The 22,619-nt window shown below is 40.6% G+C and overlaps 1 protein-coding gene across 1 annotated transcript in view; it reads right to left on the minus strand.

The window, feature by feature from the left end:
* The window catches only part of LOC119416508 (SRSF protein kinase 2), a 145,413-nt gene that overhangs the window by 16,705 nt on the left and 106,089 nt on the right, over positions 1-22,619 (minus strand). The window contains exons 7-12 of the mRNA XM_037683741.1: positions 20,807-20,832; positions 12,561-12,876; positions 7,113-7,955; positions 4,401-4,501; positions 1,464-1,571; positions 1,320-1,389 (exon numbers count right to left, since the gene is read on the minus strand). Coding sequence (XP_037539669.1) covers positions 1,320-1,389; positions 1,464-1,571; positions 4,401-4,501; positions 7,113-7,955; positions 12,561-12,876; positions 20,807-20,832 — 1,464 coding nt within the window. The remainder of the gene's footprint in view (positions 1-1,319; positions 1,390-1,463; positions 1,572-4,400; positions 4,502-7,112; positions 7,956-12,560; positions 12,877-20,806; positions 20,833-22,619) is intronic.

A 22,619-nucleotide genomic window follows, 5' to 3' on the forward strand; every position in this document is an offset into this window, starting at 1 on the left:
TGACTTGGCGCCTGTGCAGAACACCTACAGGAACTGTGTGCCACATGCAGCGCGAAGAATACCACAATGAGCTGAGCGAGATCAAAGATCAGTGCAGATGAAGCGATCAGGGAGAGAGAGGTGGGGATGAGGGTGCACTGTGTGTGCACGTGTCAGGTTCTGCAGCAAATTTCATTAGTGGCCACAGTCTGCATGCAGATTTACACATAGAGCAGCTTGTGACCTAAACAAAAATACAAACATGTTTACAAACTCTCCAGCTAGCTAATTTTCTTAGGTGTGAATTAAAAAGAGTTACTATTCTACACTACATGTGATTCTGCAGGAATGAAGCTATACTTTCTGTATCTATAACATTTAAACAGGTGAAGTTTTAGTGAAGAACAGATTAAAGATGGAGGCACTGCAGCAGAATTTAAAGTGACAGCTGGCAGTGGGAGGAGGATGGCTGAACTGAGCTTTAGGGGCTTTGATCAAATAATATACAATCAGTATCTGTGACCCAGGTTGGCAAAATGAGTCAGGACGAGCAAAATCTGCAGCGCAAACAAGTGAAAATGTTGATTTTTGTCTCAAGAGTTGCATAAAAATGAGTCAATAGATATCATCTAACCATCTTCGACTTTAAATTAAAGTTTTCGTCTCCAGGAAAAAAAAATCATTCGTAGCTCTTTCATTTCCTTTGAATTTGACCAATTTTCTCTGCTGTAATGCCAAAACATCACTTTGTATAATGCCATGTGTTACTGTGAAGCCCTTTTTACATACACAACTGGAATGACATCATTCCAAACCAATAAAGTTTGAGTTTACAACTATGCTCATTTGAAAATGACCTAACGAGGCAAATAAACACCACGTGTCAACAAACTGTCATTTTGAAGTTTCTGAAATTGAAAATAATAATATTGAAAATGTCCTTGCTGCAGCTCATTCTGCCAGCACTGGTCACACGTTGTGTTTCAAATAACATATCAGTCCCATTGTTCCCATTGTGTTATCTTAATGCATTTCTTTATGGCACTAAATTGTCTTTACAAATGGTAGATGAAACATTTGAAAGCATAAATAAACCCCTCATTCGATTCATAACCCTTCAATGAAACAATTGGGAAACATTCTGGAGCCAATTTAAATATGTAAGACACGTTCTTTAGACATGCTTTTTCTCAAAACTGCTAATTCTTTTTTTTTTTCTTCAAGTCCTCATATTGTTTGCACTGTAAAGAGAATATATTTAGACTTGATCTCCTGTAGACTAAGCTCACGAGTTTGATCATTTTGAACGTTTCACTAAATACATGGATGTAAATACTCACCCTCATCACGGGAGTAGTCTTCTCCTGAGTGAGGCTCAAACAGATAATCTCCTGTGGCCAGCTCAAAAGCCTAACACAAGTTATTACATTAGATATAAATAGTATATACATATTTATTTATACAGGTGTATAAATATTCCTCACCATGCAGGCAGTACTCCAGATGTCAGCTGGAGTACCGTAACCGGCTCCTATCAGGACCTCTATAGAACGATATTGTCTTGTCTGGATGTCTTCTGTAAAGTGCTTGTGCTTTGGACAAGAGTAGAGAGAAAAAGCAGAAAATGACTATATCTAGTTTCATACATAAGTCAGTATTAAAAAAGTTAGCTCATTAAATTCAAAAACATTTTTTAATCCTCATTTCATAGGGAGAGATGAAACAACACAGGTAAACAGTGAATTATTGTATTCCTTGTAAATTCGTCCACCTTTGTGTTTCGGTGCTTTTGTGTAACTCCTGTGTGTTTAACCACAGATTCATCAAAGCTCTTCTCCTGCCGGAGCTTTTTTAGCTCAGCAGACTAAACTGAATAATTTCTGCTGCACACCAGAACTCATCGACAGGAAACACTGATATTTAAACCTTCTGCTTTTGCTCTTGTCCTGTGAATCTTTCTCAGAGCCTCTCTTTACATATCTTCCTAATCGTAAATTATGGATCTGGTCAGCTGGTATTTCAACGCAATTGATAACATTTTCTCGACGAGGAGACAGGTTGCAGGAGAACCCTCATGGACACAGGCAGCTGGATATCTCATGGATTACTGGGGTGAATGGAAGATGACGTGCATGTCTGTATTGTCCGTTGAGGATGTTGAAGACGCATCACGCATACATATTTAGATTTATGATAACAGGGTTTCTGCTTTTTGGAATCGGCGGGTAGTTGGGATATCAATAAATTAGGAAGATGTCGGCAGCAGTTTTGGCGATTGTGAGGCTGCCTGCATTATGTGAAGGATTAAACCGTGCTTGGAGCGCTCAGACTCGGATGCTTTGTGAGATAAACCGTAAGCTGGACGCAATTTCTGTGAATCGCAGACCACTTGCGACTCCTGGAACTCACTGGCATGAAGGAATCGACCTTGGAGAAGGCTACAAGCATGGAACAGCAAAATGACCACAGATCTGGCTCTTTGGATTCACCATGAGTGATCCAGCAGAACTGAAGGCAGACATGAAATCAGTAGTCGGCCTGCCCCCAAACAATTGTTGTTTATCTGAATCTAGCCTCCCCGCTGACCTTGGATAGCCCAACTTATCTCAAATTGTTCCTGGAGGATATGTAAATCATGAAGCTCTGCTCCCCCCTACCCCCCCCCCCACCCCTAACGTCATCAACATTTGGGTGGCTGTGGCTGAGTGGTTAGAGTAGTTGTCCTCCATTGCAAGAGTTGGGGGTTCAAATCCACCAGCAGTCACATGCGAAGTGTCCCTGGGCAAGACACTGAACCCCTTGTTGCCTCCGTTGTGTGTCCCATCGGTGTATGAATGTGATAAAGCTCTGATTAGTCTCTTTAGAATGATTTGTTAAATTAGCTTTGTAGAGATCTAGTAGAGTGCTGTATGAATGGATAAATGAGGCACAGATTGTAGTGCAAAGCACTTTGAGTATCTCCATAAGATAGAAAGGCGCTATAGCGCACAAGTACAGTCCATTTACCATTTAGACCTTTATCAGAGCTGAGTGGCTGATAGACACTGTGCCATCTTTATCAGGACTATGGAACTTTTTGGCAGTGTTCACAGACAATCTCACTCCCCCCCCCCCCCCCCCCCCCGCAAAATGCCTTATGTCTATCTATGTTGCTTTTTTTTGTGATGAGTTATATTTTTCTTCCCTTTTCTTATCTAAACAATAAGGACAGCGCTTCACAGCGAAGCTGCAGCCTCCGTACACCTCCGTCTACCCTGTTTTCTTTGGACGGTTGCACTGAAATGTATTTGGGGGAGTGATGGCACAGAGGTTAGAGAAGGTGGGGCTGTGATTGGAAAGTTGCAGGTTCAACTCCCGGTACCGTCAACATTAAAATGTGGGTGGAAAAGATGAAACACCCACACCTGCCTCCACCCTCATTTGCCCCATTCTGGGCCCCTAAGCAAGGACCATAACCTCCACCATTTGCTCCCCCCAAAAAACAGGTCTCACTTGAAAATGAGTTCTCATGACTCATTGAGACTACCTGTATAAATAAAGGGTAAATGAAAAAAATAATAATAATTGTGCTTAACTGTGCAATGAAAATAATAGTTGATTATTTTCTCTTCTGATCCACATAAAAAAAAATCTGAACTCAGACACTAATAGGACCAAATTACTTTACAGAGTTTGAAGGTCAGTGTTCATCCTAAAAAGTAGTGATATACATCATACCTACTGCTTTCCTGAGAGCTGTACAACTAAATTTAATCAGACAAAGTAAAAGAATAAATGTGGAAAATGACTTTATTACTAGTTTTCATTGGATCAAATAACAATTCTACGTGATGAAATTACAGGACTATCAAATGGTTTCTTTTCATTTTCAGGAATGATGGAAAGTAAATCAGCTAATGCAGGACATTTCATTTGTAGTTACACAACACTTACTGGGGGAGTGCTTATTTAAAAAGGACTTTTCACCTCACATAATATGTGCTTCTGGTTCACTTAAAAACAGTGGCACCACTGAAGATTTAGTAAAAGGATAATTACAAAACTGGATTATTTAAAGATGGGCCATTACTAAAGTCAACTAAAGTCATTTTAAAGGTCAAAGCACATTTTTCCTGCCACTAAATAAATAATATGTTTGCTTGTTATTTCGTCATACAAATATTTGATCCTTTTCAGCTCAGTTGGAGCAGATATGCAGACTTGAAATGCCAGAACTCAGATGTTGACGTTTGAATCTATAAATGTTGAATGACTACAGTTTTCAGGATTGAAGTACTGCTTTTTGTCACTCCTTTTGATGGAATTATGTGAAAACAAACAAAATATATATAAAAAAAAAACAATAAAGAAATGCTCTCACTTAATAATTTTAAAACAAGGCTTTAAACCAGCTGTATTAAAATCCAAATACTGCCTCTTACCACCCAGCAGGCGTTTCCAAGGTCAGCGATTTTGACCCTGATAGCGTTAGCATTGCGGGGGTCCAGTGGGTTGATCAGGAGGTCTGCAGCTCGGGCCCTGACTGTGTGTGGACACAACGTACAATTTTACATCCAAATAAGTTCACACAAGAGCAGTTTACAAACATACAGTCTAAGATGGACCAGTTCCTTCTGCCTTTTTACAAGCCTTTTACAAGCCTTTATTTTATAAAAAAGTTTCTTTAGTCAAATTATCCTGATTTCAATTCAAATCTAAATGAGATCTTGACCTGATGCTTATGGTTGTCATTGGCATGCAAATTAAAATGTTCCAGCTATGCAGTCAGTGTGATAAAAAAAAATTGTATCTTTATGTGTAAATGTATATTTTTGAACAGCATTTTGAGAGCCTGTAATAGAACAGAATAATCTTTAGTTTGTCCCTCAGCAAGGATATTCAATTTTGTTCCAAAAAAAAAAACATTTTATGAAAAAATTGACATTGTCCATGATAAATAAATACTTAAGCAAGCTAATACATTTTAAAAATGATTTTACCATAGTGTTTTTTAATTAATTATAAAGATTGCAAAAATAAAATAGTATTATTTTGTATTCAAGTGGCCTGATAATTTCAAAATAATTTTTAAAAGTGTCATAATGCAATAGGATATTTTTAGATACATTACCAGTTATTGGTTTGTTTCCCTATTCCCTATGATTTATTATACAACGATCACAGAGAAATCCAACCATATTTGAAGCCAAAGAGAACAGTACAACTGCACACTGCAGTAGATGATCAATCCAGTCGTAGTTAACATTACGCAGTGGTGTTGAGAGCAGACGTTTAGAGTCTGGAGCTAATGACAGCTACAGGAGAACAGATGGAGTGAGTACAGAAGTGTTAGGATGAAGCACAAGCGATGTGGAGAAAAAAGATAAAATAAAATAATAATTTGTGTCTCAACTCTTTGAGACACACTGTGATGTAAGAAGATCTCCCCAATGAAATAAACAACATTTGATATGTGCAAAGCTCAGAGCATGTAAACTCATACTAATAAGAACCAAGAAACACATGTAACTGTGTTACAGGAACTACACTGTACCCTGATGAACCAAAACATTATAACTGCACAATCACTACAAGACAAAATTACACTAACAATGTTGTGAGAAGAACAGTACATGTCCAGAAAAGAGTCAAGTGTGCAGAAAGTAAACAGTGGGTCAACTTACTGCATGCACAAGAAATAAGCAGCTGTAAAGCTCTGAGCAACCTCAGCTAATGACTGGGGCAGTACAGAAACAGACTTGTTCAAAGGACCTGCACAGCTACAAGTCCAGAACCAGCAACCAGTGTATCCAGTTTAAGATAAAGTTACACAACAGCTGATCTAATGAAGGCTGGATGAAGATATGCACTATAGCACATCAAGGGAGCATCTGATAGGGAAAGGGTACTATGGGTGTGACTAAACTGGGGACTCAAAAAAAAAAGCTCATTCTGAGTGTATGTGATTAACCAGTGAGCTGTGCGGCCACATTTTGTGGCCAATTTTCATGTTCACAGTTTGCAAACTTATTTCTGGCCCATGCACATTATTTTGATGCCCACCTCTGCCCACATCGTACCCACCTTGGCAGCTGGCACCATATTTATGATTTAATCTGTACATTTATTAAATGAAGATGGGCAGGTTTGGACCATTCCTTAAATAAATATTGTTTATCATCGACATGTTTTTAGGCTTGCACATTCAGGGCTGCAGGACTGTCAAAGTGCATTAGTTTGTGAACAATAAGTTGAGATGTTTTGAGACAACCACAGCATTGTGGCTATTCTGAAAAAGGTGGACCACACAAATTTTTAGACCATGTTCAAAATTCAAGCAACATGACTGAGTCACCAATAAATTTAGAGCCTCTGGAAACCATGAGAAAATTTGAGAACTCCCTCATGAATGCAGTCCATCAACAGCAACAACTCAGAGATACCACCTTAAAGATAATGCTGGGACCAGACCTATGATTTTTACAACCGTCAAATATCTCTTCAAGATCCTTTGGCAGTGTAATTTTTCAGCTGGATAAAATGTCCCACTGAAACCATTGTTTGGAATGGTTTAAAGAGCACAGTGTCCTGGCCTCCAGAGGCGGCTGTGGCTGAGTGGTTAGAGCAGTCATCCTCATATGCTAGAGTTGGGGGTTCGAATCCACCAGCTTTCACATGCTGAAGTGTCCCTGGGCAAGACACTGAACCCCTCATAGCCTCTGATGTGTGTCCCATCAGTGTATGAATGTGATAAAGCTCTGCTTAGTCTCTTTAGAATGATTTGTTCAATTAGCTTTGTAGAGATCTAGTAGAGTGCTGTATGAATGGGTAAATGAGGATACAGATTGTGTTGTAAAGTGCTTTGAGTATCTTGAAATAAGATAGAAAGGCGCTATATACGTAAGTACAGTCCATTTACCATGATGAGCTGTGTAGAAACCAGTGTCACCTCCACCCTGCAAATAGCAAGTGATGCTCCGCTAATGTATTGATGCTGAGCACAAAACATGCACAAAGGCGTTTCAGTGTAAATACAAACAATACCTTCTATTTTTTTATACAACTACATGTAAAAATTCAGTTGCAAAATGTTCCCTTGAAATTCTGCATTTCTGTAAGAATTTATCCATTTCATGAAGTACAACAATGCTCACCTTTAGGTGTGTCTCCTGTGCTCGAGGATGACACAGTGCGACTACGGTCTGCAGTGGGGCTGTTTGGTGAGGGGTCTGTTCCAATGTCCGCTGTCCCACCTGAAATGGGGTTTCCTGGCTCAGGATCAAAGGGCAGGTCAGGGAAGAGGGCTACCCTGTCCTGATGCTGCTCGCTGGAGCCATTGGTTAGTCCTGGCTCTGTCACCTCGCCATTGTACAGCTCGTAGCCAGAGCTGAGGGAGACGTCTCTGTCTGTGTAGCTGAGCTCAGACTCTACGAGGGGGCAGAGGAGAGGCTCGGGGGTGGGCGAAGGAGGCAGAGGGGTGCCAGGGTTTGGTCGGAGTTCCTCAGAGCCTAACAGAATGTGCCCGTTTGTTTTAACTGAGTTTATCTTTTTATTGGGGGGTTTGATTGGGGAGGTGCTGTCTGTGAGGAGGTCAGCTGTTGTGTCATCTTCCTCATCTTCCCCCTCATACTCCTCTTCCTCCTGCTCTTTTGAGACTTCTTCTTCCACCACTGTCTCTGATTTGCTCTCACTTTTCGGATTCTCTGTCTCAGCCAATTTATCTCCCTTTTCCTCCTCCTCTTCCTCTTTTTGTTGTTGTTTTTCTTCCTCCTCTGTCTTTTCTTCTGTCTTCTCCTCCACATTCTCCTCTGTTTCTGTTGATGTCCTATTGTCCTCCTCTGCTTGTATTAAATCTCCATTACCTTCTTTTGAGATAGGGGGAACGGGGGCATCTTTCTCAGCGACTGGCGTAGGATCATCCTCTTCTTCTGCCTCTTCTACTGCGTCATCAACAGGGGTGTGAGGTTCTTCGCAATGCTCCTGGGGAGGCGCTGCACCTTACGCAGAGAGGAACAGAAAACACAGTGAGTGGGTGGGAAAGGGATACACAGCTAGTCCAGTCAAAGACCGTGTAGGCGGAGAGATAAGTATGATGAAGAGAGAAAATGACTAGAAAAAAAGGATCTAAAAGATAGATCATCTGAAAATGAAAGAGACGGGTAGAGGAGGCAGACAGAGAAAGAGTTTCCATTTTTTTATTTGTTTCTGTGAATCTGCTTTCCTTCTCATGCACAGTAGGACTTGCGTGGGCCAAGCGATTAGAACAAGTCCACATTCTTTTCATTCACAGGCTGCATAACGCTGTATACACTTACATGATGATTCATGATGTAGATCTGTGACAGTGACTGCTCTGTTTTAAAAATCACTTGTTTTAGAATCAACTCAAAACCATCCATCATCAATAACACTATAACATCTGGCTCCATCAGCAGTCAATAAAAATATGGTACAATAGTTTTTAAAGATGTTAAAGAAGCTGCTCTCATACACATATGAACAATCAACACTTGGAAAATTTAATATTTCCAAACATAAAGCCATCCATACATCAACCCATCCTTTTTCTGCCCCTTATCTGAAGTCAGATCTCCTCTGCCCTGTGACCCAAGATCCCCCTCTGCCCTGTGACCCAAGATCCCAAGAAGTTCCCTGGCCAGAGGGGATAGATAATCTTGCCAGTGTTTCCTAGGTTTGTCCCATGGTCTCCTCCCAGACGTGCATGGAAACCTCCACGAGGAGTCATCCTAACAGGTGCCTGAACCACCTCAGCTGACTCCGTTCGATAGAGAAGAACACCATCTCTACTCTGAGCTACGCCCAAGATGATGGAGCTCCTCGCCCAATCTATAACAAGCGCCCAGGCAGCATATAAAGAAAGCTCCTTGTTTCTAGGATCTTAATGTTTTGGTCATGATCCACATCATAAGTTAGGGATGCACCGATCCACATTTTTTTTTACTTCCGATCCGATCCCGATACCTAAACCTAAATATCAGCCGATACCGATCCAGTTCCGATATCATCATCATCATTGATTTTATATGAGGCTGTAATAATCTCCTCTCAAGTACAATTTGTACAAATATATGCATGCATGTCCAAAAAGGCAACATGAGGTAAGTTTTATTAATGTTGGATAAGTTTTAAAGTTAAAATTAAATTCTGCTAACACAAAACTTTTATTTTTTATTCCTAGCTTTAAAGTGGATATTAAAGTGATTAATTTAAGTGATTGTTTAAAGTTTTTTTTATATTTTTTTATTAAGGGGCAGATATAAGATTTTTCTTCTTTCTGCACTCTTTTCATTCATTGTTTTCTTTTTGATGAATTTGTTTTGTTTCTTTTAAATGAATGAATAAATGAATTAAATTAAATAAAATGTTAAATGGCTTTAAACATCTGCTAAGTTCATGGCATAAACCAACAGACATGTTCCTGTTATTACATCACTTTGTAATGTAACTGTTTTTGTTTCGTTTATATAATATATATAATATAATAATAATATTATATATATTATAATAAAATATAATTGTAATTTTCAAATCATGTTTTTTATGATGGTCTATTGTTGTACTGATAAATATCTCCTGGAGGGTAAACTATATCTTGGCTGCAAGTATCAAAATCCTTAGTTTTCTACAGCTGATAGTGGTTGGTCATTAATTACGATGAAGTTTAGCAACTTCTCTGTAAACATTTGAGCTCCGGGGCTTCAGCGATGTCTTCTTCTTGTTCAATACACAGCAAGCAGTCTGATCTTGGTCAGCCGTGCTGAGTCTGTCCCTCCTCAGAGTGAGGGCTGGAATGTGTAGTAGGTGGACCAGTAAATACCATTCAGCTCAGCTTCTTCTCTACCACAACAGACTAGAGCAACTCCTTCGTTATTGTGATCAAGGTCTAGACCCGTCAGTCCATCTTCTGCTTCATTCTATCGCTCCAAAGTATTTGAACTCCTCTGGCTGAGGTGAAACCTCACCTCAACCCTGGAGGGTGCATGCCACCCTATTCTAGTCAAGAACTACAGTCTCAGACTTAGAAGACTCATGCACAGAGACCACATTCACATTTAGCTTGATGAGGTTAGCTCAATTACTACAAATTGTGAACACCAAAAGTAAGAAGGGAGACAAAATGGTAGCGTTCAATAAGCACAAGGAAAGATCTCAACTTTCTGCTCAGGATTCAAGCAAAGCTCACACTTTGGTTCTACAGGGACTGACAGCCAATAAGAGTGACACAGACACCAAGTACTTCTTCAACCTAGAGAGAAACAGTTGTAAACCTAATCTAGATCCCCACAATGTGTGGACTGGATAGGCACAATCCCAGAATCCCTTTAGTAACTCTGATCTATGCCATTTGTCCATGACCCAGATAAAAGCCACATCGATCCCCTGATCTGAGGTTTGACGGATTTTAATTTTAACTGTCATTTACAACATAAAATCAGTGAGTTGTAATAAGTTATTTGTTAAACCTGTTTTAAGGGTCAGTAAAAGATGCGAAGGACAGAAAACAACTCTGCTCTCCAGTTGATCAAGTTCAATCTTTGTAATAATGTCGAGTCTCATTATCAAGTTACTTCTTTATTCACCTAAACAGGGGAAGTTGATCTTTTAGACTCGGAACAGATCGTAAACATAACAACTATTGTCACACCAGAATTGTACTTGTCACGCTGAGGCAAAAGAAATTCATCCACAAATTTCTGCCAGCGATAAAATTGTTTATCTCCCAGAACCTAATAAGAGTAGGAGTGGTGGCGTAGAGGTTAGAGAAGGTGGGCCTGTGATCGGAAGGTCGACGGTTTGACTCCCTGGACCGACAAAAATTTAAATGTGGATGGAAAAGGTGAAACACCCACACCTGTCTCTACCCTCATTTGCCCCACTCTGGGCCCTTGAGCAAGACCCTTAACCCCCACCATCTGTTCCCAAACAGGTCTCTCTTGAAGATGAGTCCTCGTGACTCAGTGAGAATACCTGCATAAATAAAGGTTAAATAAATTAAAAAATAAGAGCACAGACTGCCATTCCGGGGGTGGGGACCGGGAGAAGGGCAGGCCGTCGGGTGTTGACCAGGACTATGTGGGGGTTCAGGGTCTGGGGGTTGCCATGGGCGGTGCTGGCGCTGTGCTCTCCCTGGGGTTGTTTGGACCCCCTGAGCTTGGCTCTTGGGTGCCATGGTTGGCCTGCTGGCCGGGGTGGCTGCCGGGGCCTGGCGGGCGGTCGGCTGGGGGTGCGTGCTTGGTTGTTGGCGGTGTGTGGGGGTGATCGGTGGCGTGTCCTCTTCATGGTGGGAGGGTGTCCTATCGGCGGGGCATGGCCTGGGCCGGGTCTGGGGTATTGGCTCTTCTCCGCTCAAGAATGAATGGGTTTACCTCCTGGGTTTGGGCATGGGCTGCCCCCTGTAGAGGGCGGGTACATGTCTTGGACCTGGGGGGTATAGAGTGTGTATCGGGAATAAGAATGAAATGTATCGTTATTGTATGTCTTTGAGTGAATGAATGTGAGATTGAGGTTGGGATAGTGTGATTGTGTCTGTGTATGAATGGGTATTTGTTAGGCCGAGACTCGGACTGCCCCCTCTTTGATACAACTGGGGGTGCTTGGCATCGCGCCCCTATCGCGCGGCCCCCTGGTGGGGTGTGCCCTTGCCTGCCGGCGCGCTTGGGGCCCTTGGTATCGGGGGCTGGGCGCTTGGGCGTGTGTCGGCTCGGCCTGGTGTCTGCCTGGTGGGGCTCGGGTCCTCTGGCCCTGTCAGGCCTTGGCCTGGGTGTTGTGAGTCCTCGGTGCCCGGGCCTCGGTGCCTGGACCTGGACCTACATCGGTGCGGCGGGTGCCGACGGAGGCCTATGAGTTTGTCGCTGTTGGCCCCGGGGGGTCACTGTATGTGGTTGCTGGTGGGGATCTTCCGGTTCTCCCCTGTGGTCCGTTCTGGGGGGTGGGTGAGTGGTTCGTCCTGTGTGGGTGGCTCTGGGGGCTCCGCGGTCGGGGTCCCTCCTGGGGTCTTGGGCTCTGGTCCCCCCTTTTTCGTCTGCCTCTGGTCTTGGGGGTCGGGTCTCTGCTGCTTCACAGTTACTAATAAATGTTCTATTAGAGAAGCCTTATACACTTATGCATGCTCACAACCACACACAAATAGAAGCAGGGATGTTTATGTAGGCTTTATATGTAGATATATAGATATGTATGTGAGTGTATATTCATGTGTATGTATGTATATAGGCGTAGGTATGGGTATATATATTTATGGAAACTTACTGCAAAGCCATGAATATTTTAAGTTCTTTATACATATGTATTTTGTTGCTGTGTTTTGTCATGTTCTTTGCAGGTGAACAGACAGTGGCCGGGTGTTTTGACGTGTGCTCTATTTGTATATATTTCTTATATTTTGGAGTCTTACTTTGTCTTTTCTTTCTTTCTATCCTATTAAAAAAAAAAAAAAAAAAAAAAAAAAAAAACTACACTAGAATGTCACTATAATAAATATTTCATAATAATGGTGTGGAGAGGATGGCTGTAAGGGGAGAAGGGAGGCCATCAGAAAAAAAAAAAAAAAAAAAAAAGAGTACAACAAGAAAAAAACTTACATGTATGATTAGTCAACCTGACGGGTCTCTCCCGCTCTCCTCCCTCCTCCTCCTCATCTTCCCCATCCTCCTCATCATCCTCCTCATCATCGCTCTCTCCTAGGGCCATGCCAGGGCCCAGCGGTGGAGGAGCTGACTGCAGCAGAGAAGACTCTTCAGCAACATTCTTGTCCTCGACTTCTTTGACCGTCTCTTCCTTTATCTCAGCCTCTCTCTCCAAGGCTTCGATCTCCAACATCCGTCTCTCCAGCAGCTCAGCCTGCCGCTTCTGTTTCTTCTTCAGCTTCTTCTTCTTGTTCTTGGAGATCTTTCCCATCTGGAGTGGAAGAAAAACACAAAAGACAAAAAATGTAAAAAGATGGTACTCAGGGCATAAAGGAATGCTTTATTAAGATAAATATTTATAAGATAAAGTGTCCAGTGTACGTTTGGTAAATAAAGATTAATTTGGTGACGAAGCATATGACTGTCATTGCAGACAACTGAATTTTTGTTAGGTGTTTCTATAATCATACTCTAATCATCTAAATTTGTCAACAAGTCGTGTTCTAGGTGATTTGATTTCCACAAGAACAACACACTTTTTAATCACTTGCTGCCAAAAGATAGGTGATAATGTCTTCACTCATGTCTGTGTGCATTTGTCTGAAAGCAAAATATATCCTTAACAACTGGATGGATTTTAATGAAAGCCTCACAAAGTAATCAGTGGGTGTACATCAACATCTGATTAATTTTAAGAATCAACTCAACTAAAAATACAAACCGGATTCCAAAAAAGTTGGGACACTGAACAAATTGTGAATAAAAACTGAATGCAATGATGTGGAGGTGCCAACATCTAATATTTTATTCAGAATAGAACACAAATCACAGATCAAAAGTTTAAACTGAGAGAATGTATCATTTTAAGGGAAAAATCTGTTGTTTCCAAATTTCATGCCGTCAACAAATCCCAAAAAAGTTGGGACAAGTCCATTTTTACCACTGTGTGGCATCTCCCCTTCTTCTTACAACATTCAACAGATGTCTGGGGACAGAGGAGACCAGTTTCTCAAGTTTAGAAATAGGAATGCTCTCCCATTCATGTCTAATACAGGCCTCTAACTGTTCAATCGTCTTGGGCCTTCTTTGTCGCACCTTCCTCTTTATGATGCGCCAAATGTTCTCTATAGGTGAAAGATCTGGACTGCAGGCTGGCCATTTCAGTACCCGGATCCTTCTCCTTCGTAGCCATGATGTTGTGATTGCTGCAGAATGTGGTCTGGCATTATCGTGTTGAAAAATGCAGGGTCTTCCCTGAAAGAGATGACGTCTAGATGGGAGCATATGTTGTTCTAGAACCTGAACATAGTTCTCTGTATTAATGGTGCCTTTCCAGACATGCAAGCTGCCCATGCCACAAGTGCTCATGCAACCCCATACCATCAGTGATGCAGGCTTCTGAACGAAGCGTTGATAACAACTTGGGCTATCCTTGTCCTCTCTGGTCCGGATGACATGGCGTCCCAGTGTTCCATAAATAACTTCAAATCGTGACTCATCTGACCACAGAACAGTCTTCCATTTTGCCACACTCCATTTTAAATGACCCCTGACCCTGTGCAAACATCTGAGCTTGTGGAGCTTGCTTAGAAATGGCTTCCTTTTTGCGCTGTAGAGTTTCAGCTGGCAACGGCGGATGGCACGGTGGATTGTGTTCACTGACAATGCTTTCTGGAAGTATTCCTGAGACCATTCTGTTATTTCCATGACAGTGGCATTCCTGTTTGAGGTGCAGTGATGTTTAAGGGCCCGGAGATCACGAGCATCCAGTAGAGTTTTACGGCCTTGACCCATATGCACAGCGATTGTTCCAGATTCTCTGAATCTTTTGATGATGTTATGCATGGTTGATGATGATAACTTAAAATTCTTTGCTATTTTATGCTGAATAACACCATTCTGGTATTGTTGTACTATCTTTCTGCGCAAAAATGGTGGAATTGGTGATCCTCTTACCATCTTGGCTTCTGAGAGACACTGACGCTCTGAAAAGCTCTTTTTATACCCAATCATGTTGTCAATTTACGTAATTAGTGTTAATTGGTCTTCCAGCTGTTCGCTATATGCCCAATTTCCTTTTTCCAGCCACTTATTGCTACTTGTCCCAACTTTTTTGGGATTTGTTGACACTGTGAAATGTTGAATCAACATATTTTTCCTTTAAAATGTTACATTTACTCAGATGAAACTTTTGATCTGTCATCTATGTTATATTACGAATAAAATATGGATATTTGCCATCTCCACATTATTGCATTCAGTTTTTATTCACACTTTGTTTAGTGTCCCAACTTTTTTGGAATCCGGTTTGTAACTACCATAGCTCAGCAACCTTAGCAAACACAAAAAATAGCCTTACCTCAGTCGATTTTACAAATTGTGGCCTAACTTTGATGTGGTATAGCTGAGAGTAATTTACAACACACTAAAAGTGAACACATTGTGCAACATCAAAGTTCATGCTCAATAATCCAGGTAAAAAAAATCCATCATAGTAAAGTCAGGTCCTCTGGACGGTTTCTTTGTGTTGAGACATTTTGTCTTTCATCCAAATGACTTCATCAGTCTGAGGAGCCACAACAAACTCAGTCTTATAAAGAGCGTCTTCTCATAGAAGGTCAACCAGTTTGATGGTGATGAGATGGTTTCTGGAGTCCGTCCGCAGTCATGGCCAAAGTGGTTCAAAGGCCATGGCTGCCTCAGACGAGTCGGCGGGGGAGAGGGCGGACTCCAGAAACCATCTGAGTACCATCAAACTGGTTGAGCCTGTAAGGATGGTATCCCCCTGTCAGTCTCCCTGTGTCTGTACTCCCTAGTGTCTCTCAGTAATTACCCCGATCATCTCCACCCACGTGTCCTCCAGGTGTTTGTAATTTGTCTCGTCTAGTCTGTGTGTATATAAGCCCTGGTCTGTGTCTCAGTGTTTGTCAGTGCATCGTCTGGTACAGTTCCTGGTTTGTCTCCTGTGTTTCGTGTATAATCCTGACCTGATCCTGTGTGTGAGTTTTCGCTGCCACGTCAGCTATTTATTTTGATTATTAAAGTGATTATTATTTTACAACCTCGCTTCTGAGTTCTGCATGCGCAAATGGGTTCGTTCCTGCTCAGCTTTGCCTGAAAACCGTGACAGAGCTACTATGGGAAGGTGCTTTTAAGACTGAGTTTGTTGTGGCTCCTCAGACTGATGAAGTCCTTTGGATGAAAGAGGAAACGTTTCAACAAAAAGAAACCGTCCAGAGGACCTGACTTACCTTTCTTGGACATTGTGCAACAACTTGCAATATTGTGTGGCATCGCATAACATTACTTTCAACGTTTGACCAAAGCATATATATAAATATATATATATATATATATATATATATAAGTATATATCTCATTTCTCAACATAAAACGATCTTCGTCTAAATTTCTAACAGGAATGCAGTGAGTACCATGCATTCCTTTAGGAAATATAAGCGCTGTGATTCCTTATGGAACTTTTCCCTGGTTTTGATTAAAAAAACAAAGTGATGCTACAATCTTCCATCTATAAATTATGACAACATTTGAATTCAAATCAAAAGTCTGAACAAAATCTGGAGGCTGTTTGCTGAAGCTGCTGAATAAAAGCAACACACAAGGACAGGAACTCATACAGTCATGTGATCCATTGTGTTAGCATCCTTGATCAAACAGCATGAGTACCCCCTCAGACATAATAATGCAGGGTTTTTGGGTTTTGTCCCGTCTTTGTTTGTTTCCTCATGTTTCCAGTCAACTCTCCCTCCTTGTGTTTAGCCCTTGTCTCACCTGTGTCTAATGTTAATCACCGCAGGTGTCTGTCATTGTCCCAATCAGTGTTGTGTATATATTCAGTTCCCTTGTGTCTTGTCTTTGTCTCCGGATTATCCTTCTATGGTGTTGTGTTTCAGCCTTCCATCCTGTGTCCTGTGGTTATTAGTAAGCAAGCTGCCCCGTCAGCCTTTGCTTTATTTTTGTATAATAAATATTTTGATTTTCTACAAGTCTCCTGTCATCCTCCTGCAATTGGATTCAACACTCCTGACGGCAGAACGCGACAGATAACTCTAATCCAGGGGTTTCCAAAGTTGGGGTGAAAACTTCAGGGTTTGGAGATAAACTACAGAAATGCTGTTGTAGTGAAATAGACCTCCTACATCAATCTGTCTCTGAAGACCTTCAGGGGACAGGAACTGTTATTTCATTGATTTGAATCCAGAAATACAAATGATCTCATCAAGAGACTATTTAATTGTATCCTGAATTAATCAATTGAAAGAACACTCTTCTTTTTTTATATTATCATTACTATTTTACAATATCTTGATAATCAAAAGTGTGTTTAGTTCATACCATTTCTAATGTTGAAGTAAACCACTCATTTAAATCAACTGTGAAACAGTATTAATGATTTTTAAACCTCATTAGACTTAGATCATACAAGTTAAATGTCTATTTACGAAGTAAGTGTGCATTTTACTCTTCTGTCTGAATGAGGAGTGGATTTGATGTCGGTCAAAGTCAGAGAACAAGTTATGAGAATGAAGTGCCTTGTTTTAAAACTCTCAGACAGTAAATAAGAAACTGGCGTGCCTGAAAGTCTGTCACTTCTTCAAAATATTTTCCTGTCTGTACTAACCATTCTTAAAAACATTTCTGCTGTCTGCGACTCCTAATAACCCTCTGACATCACTAAAAATCCACCCCTGCTGGTTGTGTTAACCAATCAGGAAGTACCACATAACAGGAAGTGGATACCCTTTAAAAGTCAACACTTCTTGGAACTATTGGGTCTTACAAGTCTGACGGCGAGTCTTACTGGAACTTTCAGTTCTTACTGAAAGTCTGTTTGGAGTTCTGGCTGGCACTGCAGTCTTGCTGGAGTCTTACAGCTGAACTAAATAGCTGATGGAATTGGACCATGAGCCAAGGGTCCGTCCATTCCAGTGGAGTCACAGCACGCCTCGCTGTGAACTCACCCGGGCGTAACGCCCTACAACTTCTAATGAAGATTCCTTCTAAGGAAGTTCTTATTCTGTTGAACGGAGTACTTCATCACTACTTCGGAAGATTCCCAGCCACTCTGACCGGAAACACTGAAAGATAGCGTGAAATGGACCTCTGTACTGGATCTGATTTATCTTCTGCAAAGGTAATGAGTCGTCACGCACTGAGTGTACCGAGGGCTGTGCTGGGGTCGAATGAAGGGTGCCATTTCTGGTCAACATATTTCAACCAACCCCCACAACTTTCCTCCTAAACTTCTTTACTCATCCTTTTGAAACCTCTTCGCCAGTAAATCAAGCTAAATGCCTTCAGAGATGAATTATTCTCCATCAGTAATCCTCTGTTGTCTTGTTATTTGAACTTGCTAAGTTTATTAATCAGAAACAGATCAGAAAATCGAGTGTACATGTTTGATGTAAAATTTTGATTCTGTTAAATAAATGACCTCATTTATTCTGATGGGTCAAAGATAAATGGCGTCTCATGTCACTAATTATACACTCCACTCTCAAGTTATCTTGGTCACATGGCAGAAATTTAACTTGAAAAAGAAAGAATCCATTGTTAATTAAACAATTAATATTCTTTGTGCTTGAACTAGCCTTAAGAATAATTAATTAATAGGATGTCCACAGCAAAGCTGTCCCGACATACTACACTATTAAATTAAAAAAATGACTGCTTATAACATATTCTGACACAGTTTTTATTGTTACAATAAATAAAAAGCATAAGTAACAGCTAGGGATAAAAGTAATCAATGTTTGTTGATACAGGTAATGGTATTCTTCTTCTTTTGGATTTTCCCTCTTCAGGTCTCCACCGTGAGTCATCCTTCTCCATCTCTCTCTATTCTCTGTATCCTCTGTCCTCACTCCAGCTACCTCCATGTCCTCTCTAATGCATCCATATATCTTGGGATGTGCACAGTTAGACTTCAGGTGGTGCTTGAGCACCTGCCGTTTGCCCTCTGGACCAGGCAAGTGCCCCTCCTGGAGTTTTTTTTTTCTTTTTACAGTGTATAGTATGTGGCCCATGGTGGCAATTGTGGATTTAAATAAGCATACAAAGTACAGTACTACCAATGCCCCAAAATGTGCAAAGTAATCTTTGCTCTGTTGTTGCCAGTTTGATTGTTACAGAAACTAACCTGTTAAGTGTTGAATATCATTAAAAATCTGCATCACACAGCACATGGCTATAAAACTGAAATAGATACACATATGTACATAACATACAAGATGTACCTGTAATCAGTCTCAGACTGCCAAGGCAGCCGAAGGTCCCATGTGCCGCACAAGATGCCCTTTATTTTATTTGAGCACCTGCCCCCCAAAATGTCTGTGCACACCACTGATATCTTCTTTGTCTTTTTCCTGGTACATGCATGTCTAACATCTTTCTACCAATATACACACTGTCCCTCCTATGGACATGTCTGTCTCTAACTTTATCTCCCAGTTGTTCAACCTGTGCTGTCCACTGATGATCTCATTCCTAATCTTATCTATCCTTGTCACTCCTAAGGAGAATTGACCTAAATACTTCAGCCCAAAACTATTTGGGTCACGAGTCTCTGCCAAACTTAATGTGCGTATCTTATGTTGAAAAGTGTGGGAATCGATGGTTTAATCCACATATTGTCAGTTATCTTTTAAACTAGCTTTTCTTTGTGTTTTGGTCTGTCATTTATGCAAATGCAGATTTACGTAGGTCTGTTTAAAAAAATCTTTATAGGATGAAAAAAACTGAAAGTTGTATTTACTGTTGACTTTATCTTTATTTAGAATTTATGATTTTTTTCTCTCTCTGTCCTCCGGTGAAACGAGACATGTCTCCCTGCCTCCCTCCCCCTTCCCTGCTTGCACACTTTCATGCTGTGAACCCTTAAAAAGACTCATTTTTCTGCATACCTTCCTAATTCAAAGGTTCAGCTGGTCTCTCAACAAAATTGATCAACTTCTCCCGTCAGGAGTCAGGGTAAGGAGGACCCTTTTACCTCAACGGAAACAAATTGGATTCATGATGACAACTGTTTTTTTTGCTGTTTGGCTGGTGAATTCTGGATTGTCTATAAATTAATGTGGATGTGTTGAAGCTCGATAGATCTCAGACTGAATTTGTGGAGCTGCAGCAGGGAGCTGGAGCAGGCTGTTATCAGGACTGCGGACTCTCTAGCAACACACATGAAAGGGAAATAATCTTGGAGAAGCTGTGTGCTCGACTTTTGGCGTAAAGGATCAATTCAGCTGTTTTGGAGTTCCATCAGAGGAATATATACCAGTGAGACTTTAAAAGGCAGAAAACAGCAATTCATGAGTTCTGCCTGACCCAAACTGTGTTCTTGATGGCAGACTTATCTCAACTCCTCCTGGCATGTTTTGAAAATAACAAAGATGCTTTGACTGTCTCCTCACCCCTCCCTTCCCCAAGACCATGGACATGTGACAGAACCTCATCTGAGCTGATGATGAATAACACCTCTTTTCTGGACAATGGCGGAGCGCTCTAGACTATGCTATGACCTTCCCTTAAAATTCAATGTCTTCACTGGCCTATATGTACATGTATAACGTCTATTCATGTTGCTTTGCTGTGGTAATTTTTTTGATGCCTCAAATCGTGCCCTGTCTAGGACACGGCATGAGAGATCTTTTTTTTATACCGTCTCGCCTCATGTTTTCTTCCCTTTTCTCATCCAAGCAAAATATTATTCTGAATAAGAATAATGAGGGCCGTGCTTTTTATAGTTGCAGCTTCGTGCACTGCGGCCATCTTTCAGACGACTGTACGTACATATTCTCGTTGTATCTCGTTGCAGCTTTGTGCACTCCGCCCATCTTTCGGACGACTGTACATACATATTCTCGTTGTATCTCGGTGCAATGATAATAAAGTTTATTCTGATTCTTCTGATTTCCTTGCAGTAGGTAGCAGAAAACATCTCGGATTTACAATCCACCATAAAACACAAAGGAAAGTTGGAACACACTTATTGGAATGTCATATTTTAAGCATGCTTCTATTGTCTTTTAACAATAAACTCAGCAATTTCCCTGTTTCTCTAGCAGCTGTGAAATTCTATGAACTTTAGAGAAACATGTTTGTGTCTTGTTCTTTACTTTTTGTTTTTGTGTGGTGTATGTTTGTGTGTTTCTGTTTGCAGTCATACTCACATCAGCTGTACTCACCGGTTTGTGCTGGGGGGCTGTGCTAACTGAAAGATATAGACAGAAAAACAGCACATCAGATGCTTTATTGTTTTACTAACAATAAACCAGTGGTGGGCCCAGTTCCACGAATCCACTAATAACGGAACTAACTTTCTGTTTAGCAGATTAGCATTTTCACTAACTTTGAAAACCATTAGCAGAAAACAACAATAAACCTACTTGAACTTGAACCTGAAGTTGAGAAAGCAGGATTAGTGAGAATTCTGAGTTACTGCAGTTGACCTTGAGTTAAAAGAAACTGGGTTTGTGTCACTTTAGGGAGAGAAGTAAATTAAACACTGAGTTTGTCATAGTACCAGACTCTGAAGTAAACCTGTTTGCTGGCCGGTTTACTGAAAGAAGAGTCTCTACCAGTTGTTACCCACCTGCAGCAGCTGTCTGACCTGAGCTGTTTATTTTTAATCAATTTTGTTGATATTGAGGCAGAATTACTTTATAAAATCTGACATTGGGAGGTGATCTTCCAGAAAATATAAAATTTTCTCTCATTCAAAGATATTTTTGTAACATTCTCTAATTACATATAACACCACAGACCTGTGCTCTCATCAGAACAAAGTCTAACAAGATATGATAAAGATATATCTTATAAAGGTATAAGATATAATTTGCAGAAATTATATTGCTGAGTCAAACTTCTTTACAATCCCCACAAAACAAAGATAAATGCTGGTAACTTTTGTGTCTTTAAGCCTATCAAGTCTTCAAATGCAGGAGTTTATATTTAAAATATTAATACAACAATGAACCTTTCATCCACCAAACTGGCGTTCCACTATTCTGATTCTAAATGCAAAATTTATATTATAGAGAGAGAGAGAGAGAGAGAGAGGTTCAGCTTTTATTTTGAAAGTCCACTTCTGCTTTTCAGCAAGGAATTTGTATATTAGCTAAATATTTAACTTGCAAGTTAAATAATTAGGTCCGAGCTAAATGTTTAGTTAGAAAATTAAATATTTATTTCGGAAATTAAATATTTAACTTGGAAGTTAAATATTTAGTTATTAAATTAAACATTTATCTTGGACATAAACATTTAGTTTATAAACTAAATATTTAGTGTGGAGATAAATATTTAGCTTGCAAACAAAATATTTACCTTGCAAGTTAAGTATTTAATTTGTAAACTAAATATTTAGCTTGTAAATTAAATATTTAGTTTTGAACTATGGCATTTACAACTGTATGAATAACATGGGCAGCACGGTGGCGCAACTGGTAGAGCTGCTGCCTCTCTGCAAGCAGGTCCTTGGTTCAAACCCCGGTCCACTGGCTTTCTGGGTGGAGTTTGCATGTTCTCTCCGTGCATGCGTGGGTTTTCTCCGGGTACTCCGGTTTCCTCCCACAGACCAAAAACATGCATGTTAGGCTGATTGGTAACTCTAAATTGTCCCTAGGTGTGAGTGAGAGAGTGAATGGTTGTTTGTCTCGTTTGTCTCTATGTGGCCCTGTGATGGACTTGCGACCTATCCAGGGTGTACCCCACCCCTCGCACAGTGATTGCTGGACATGGGCACCAGCGACCCCCGTGACCCAAAATGGAATAAGCGGGTAAAGATAATGGATGGATGTATGGATGAATAACATGGTGAAAATATGACAAAAAAGATTTTTTTATGAAAGGCTAAATAAACCAAAATATTGCTGAAAATTTTTGATTGTAAATTTACAAACGGCACCCCATAGCTGCTCATATAACTTGGATTGTGACAGTAACTGAATAATCTTGAGAGAGATTAATTTGCAATTATTAATCCTTAGAGATTATTAT

Source organism: Nematolebias whitei, chromosome 10, assembly GCF_014905685.2.
Source record: "Nematolebias whitei isolate Nwh7 chromosome 10, NemWhi1, whole genome shotgun sequence".
Taxonomy (NCBI): Eukaryota; Metazoa; Chordata; class Actinopteri; order Cyprinodontiformes; family Rivulidae; genus Nematolebias; species Nematolebias whitei.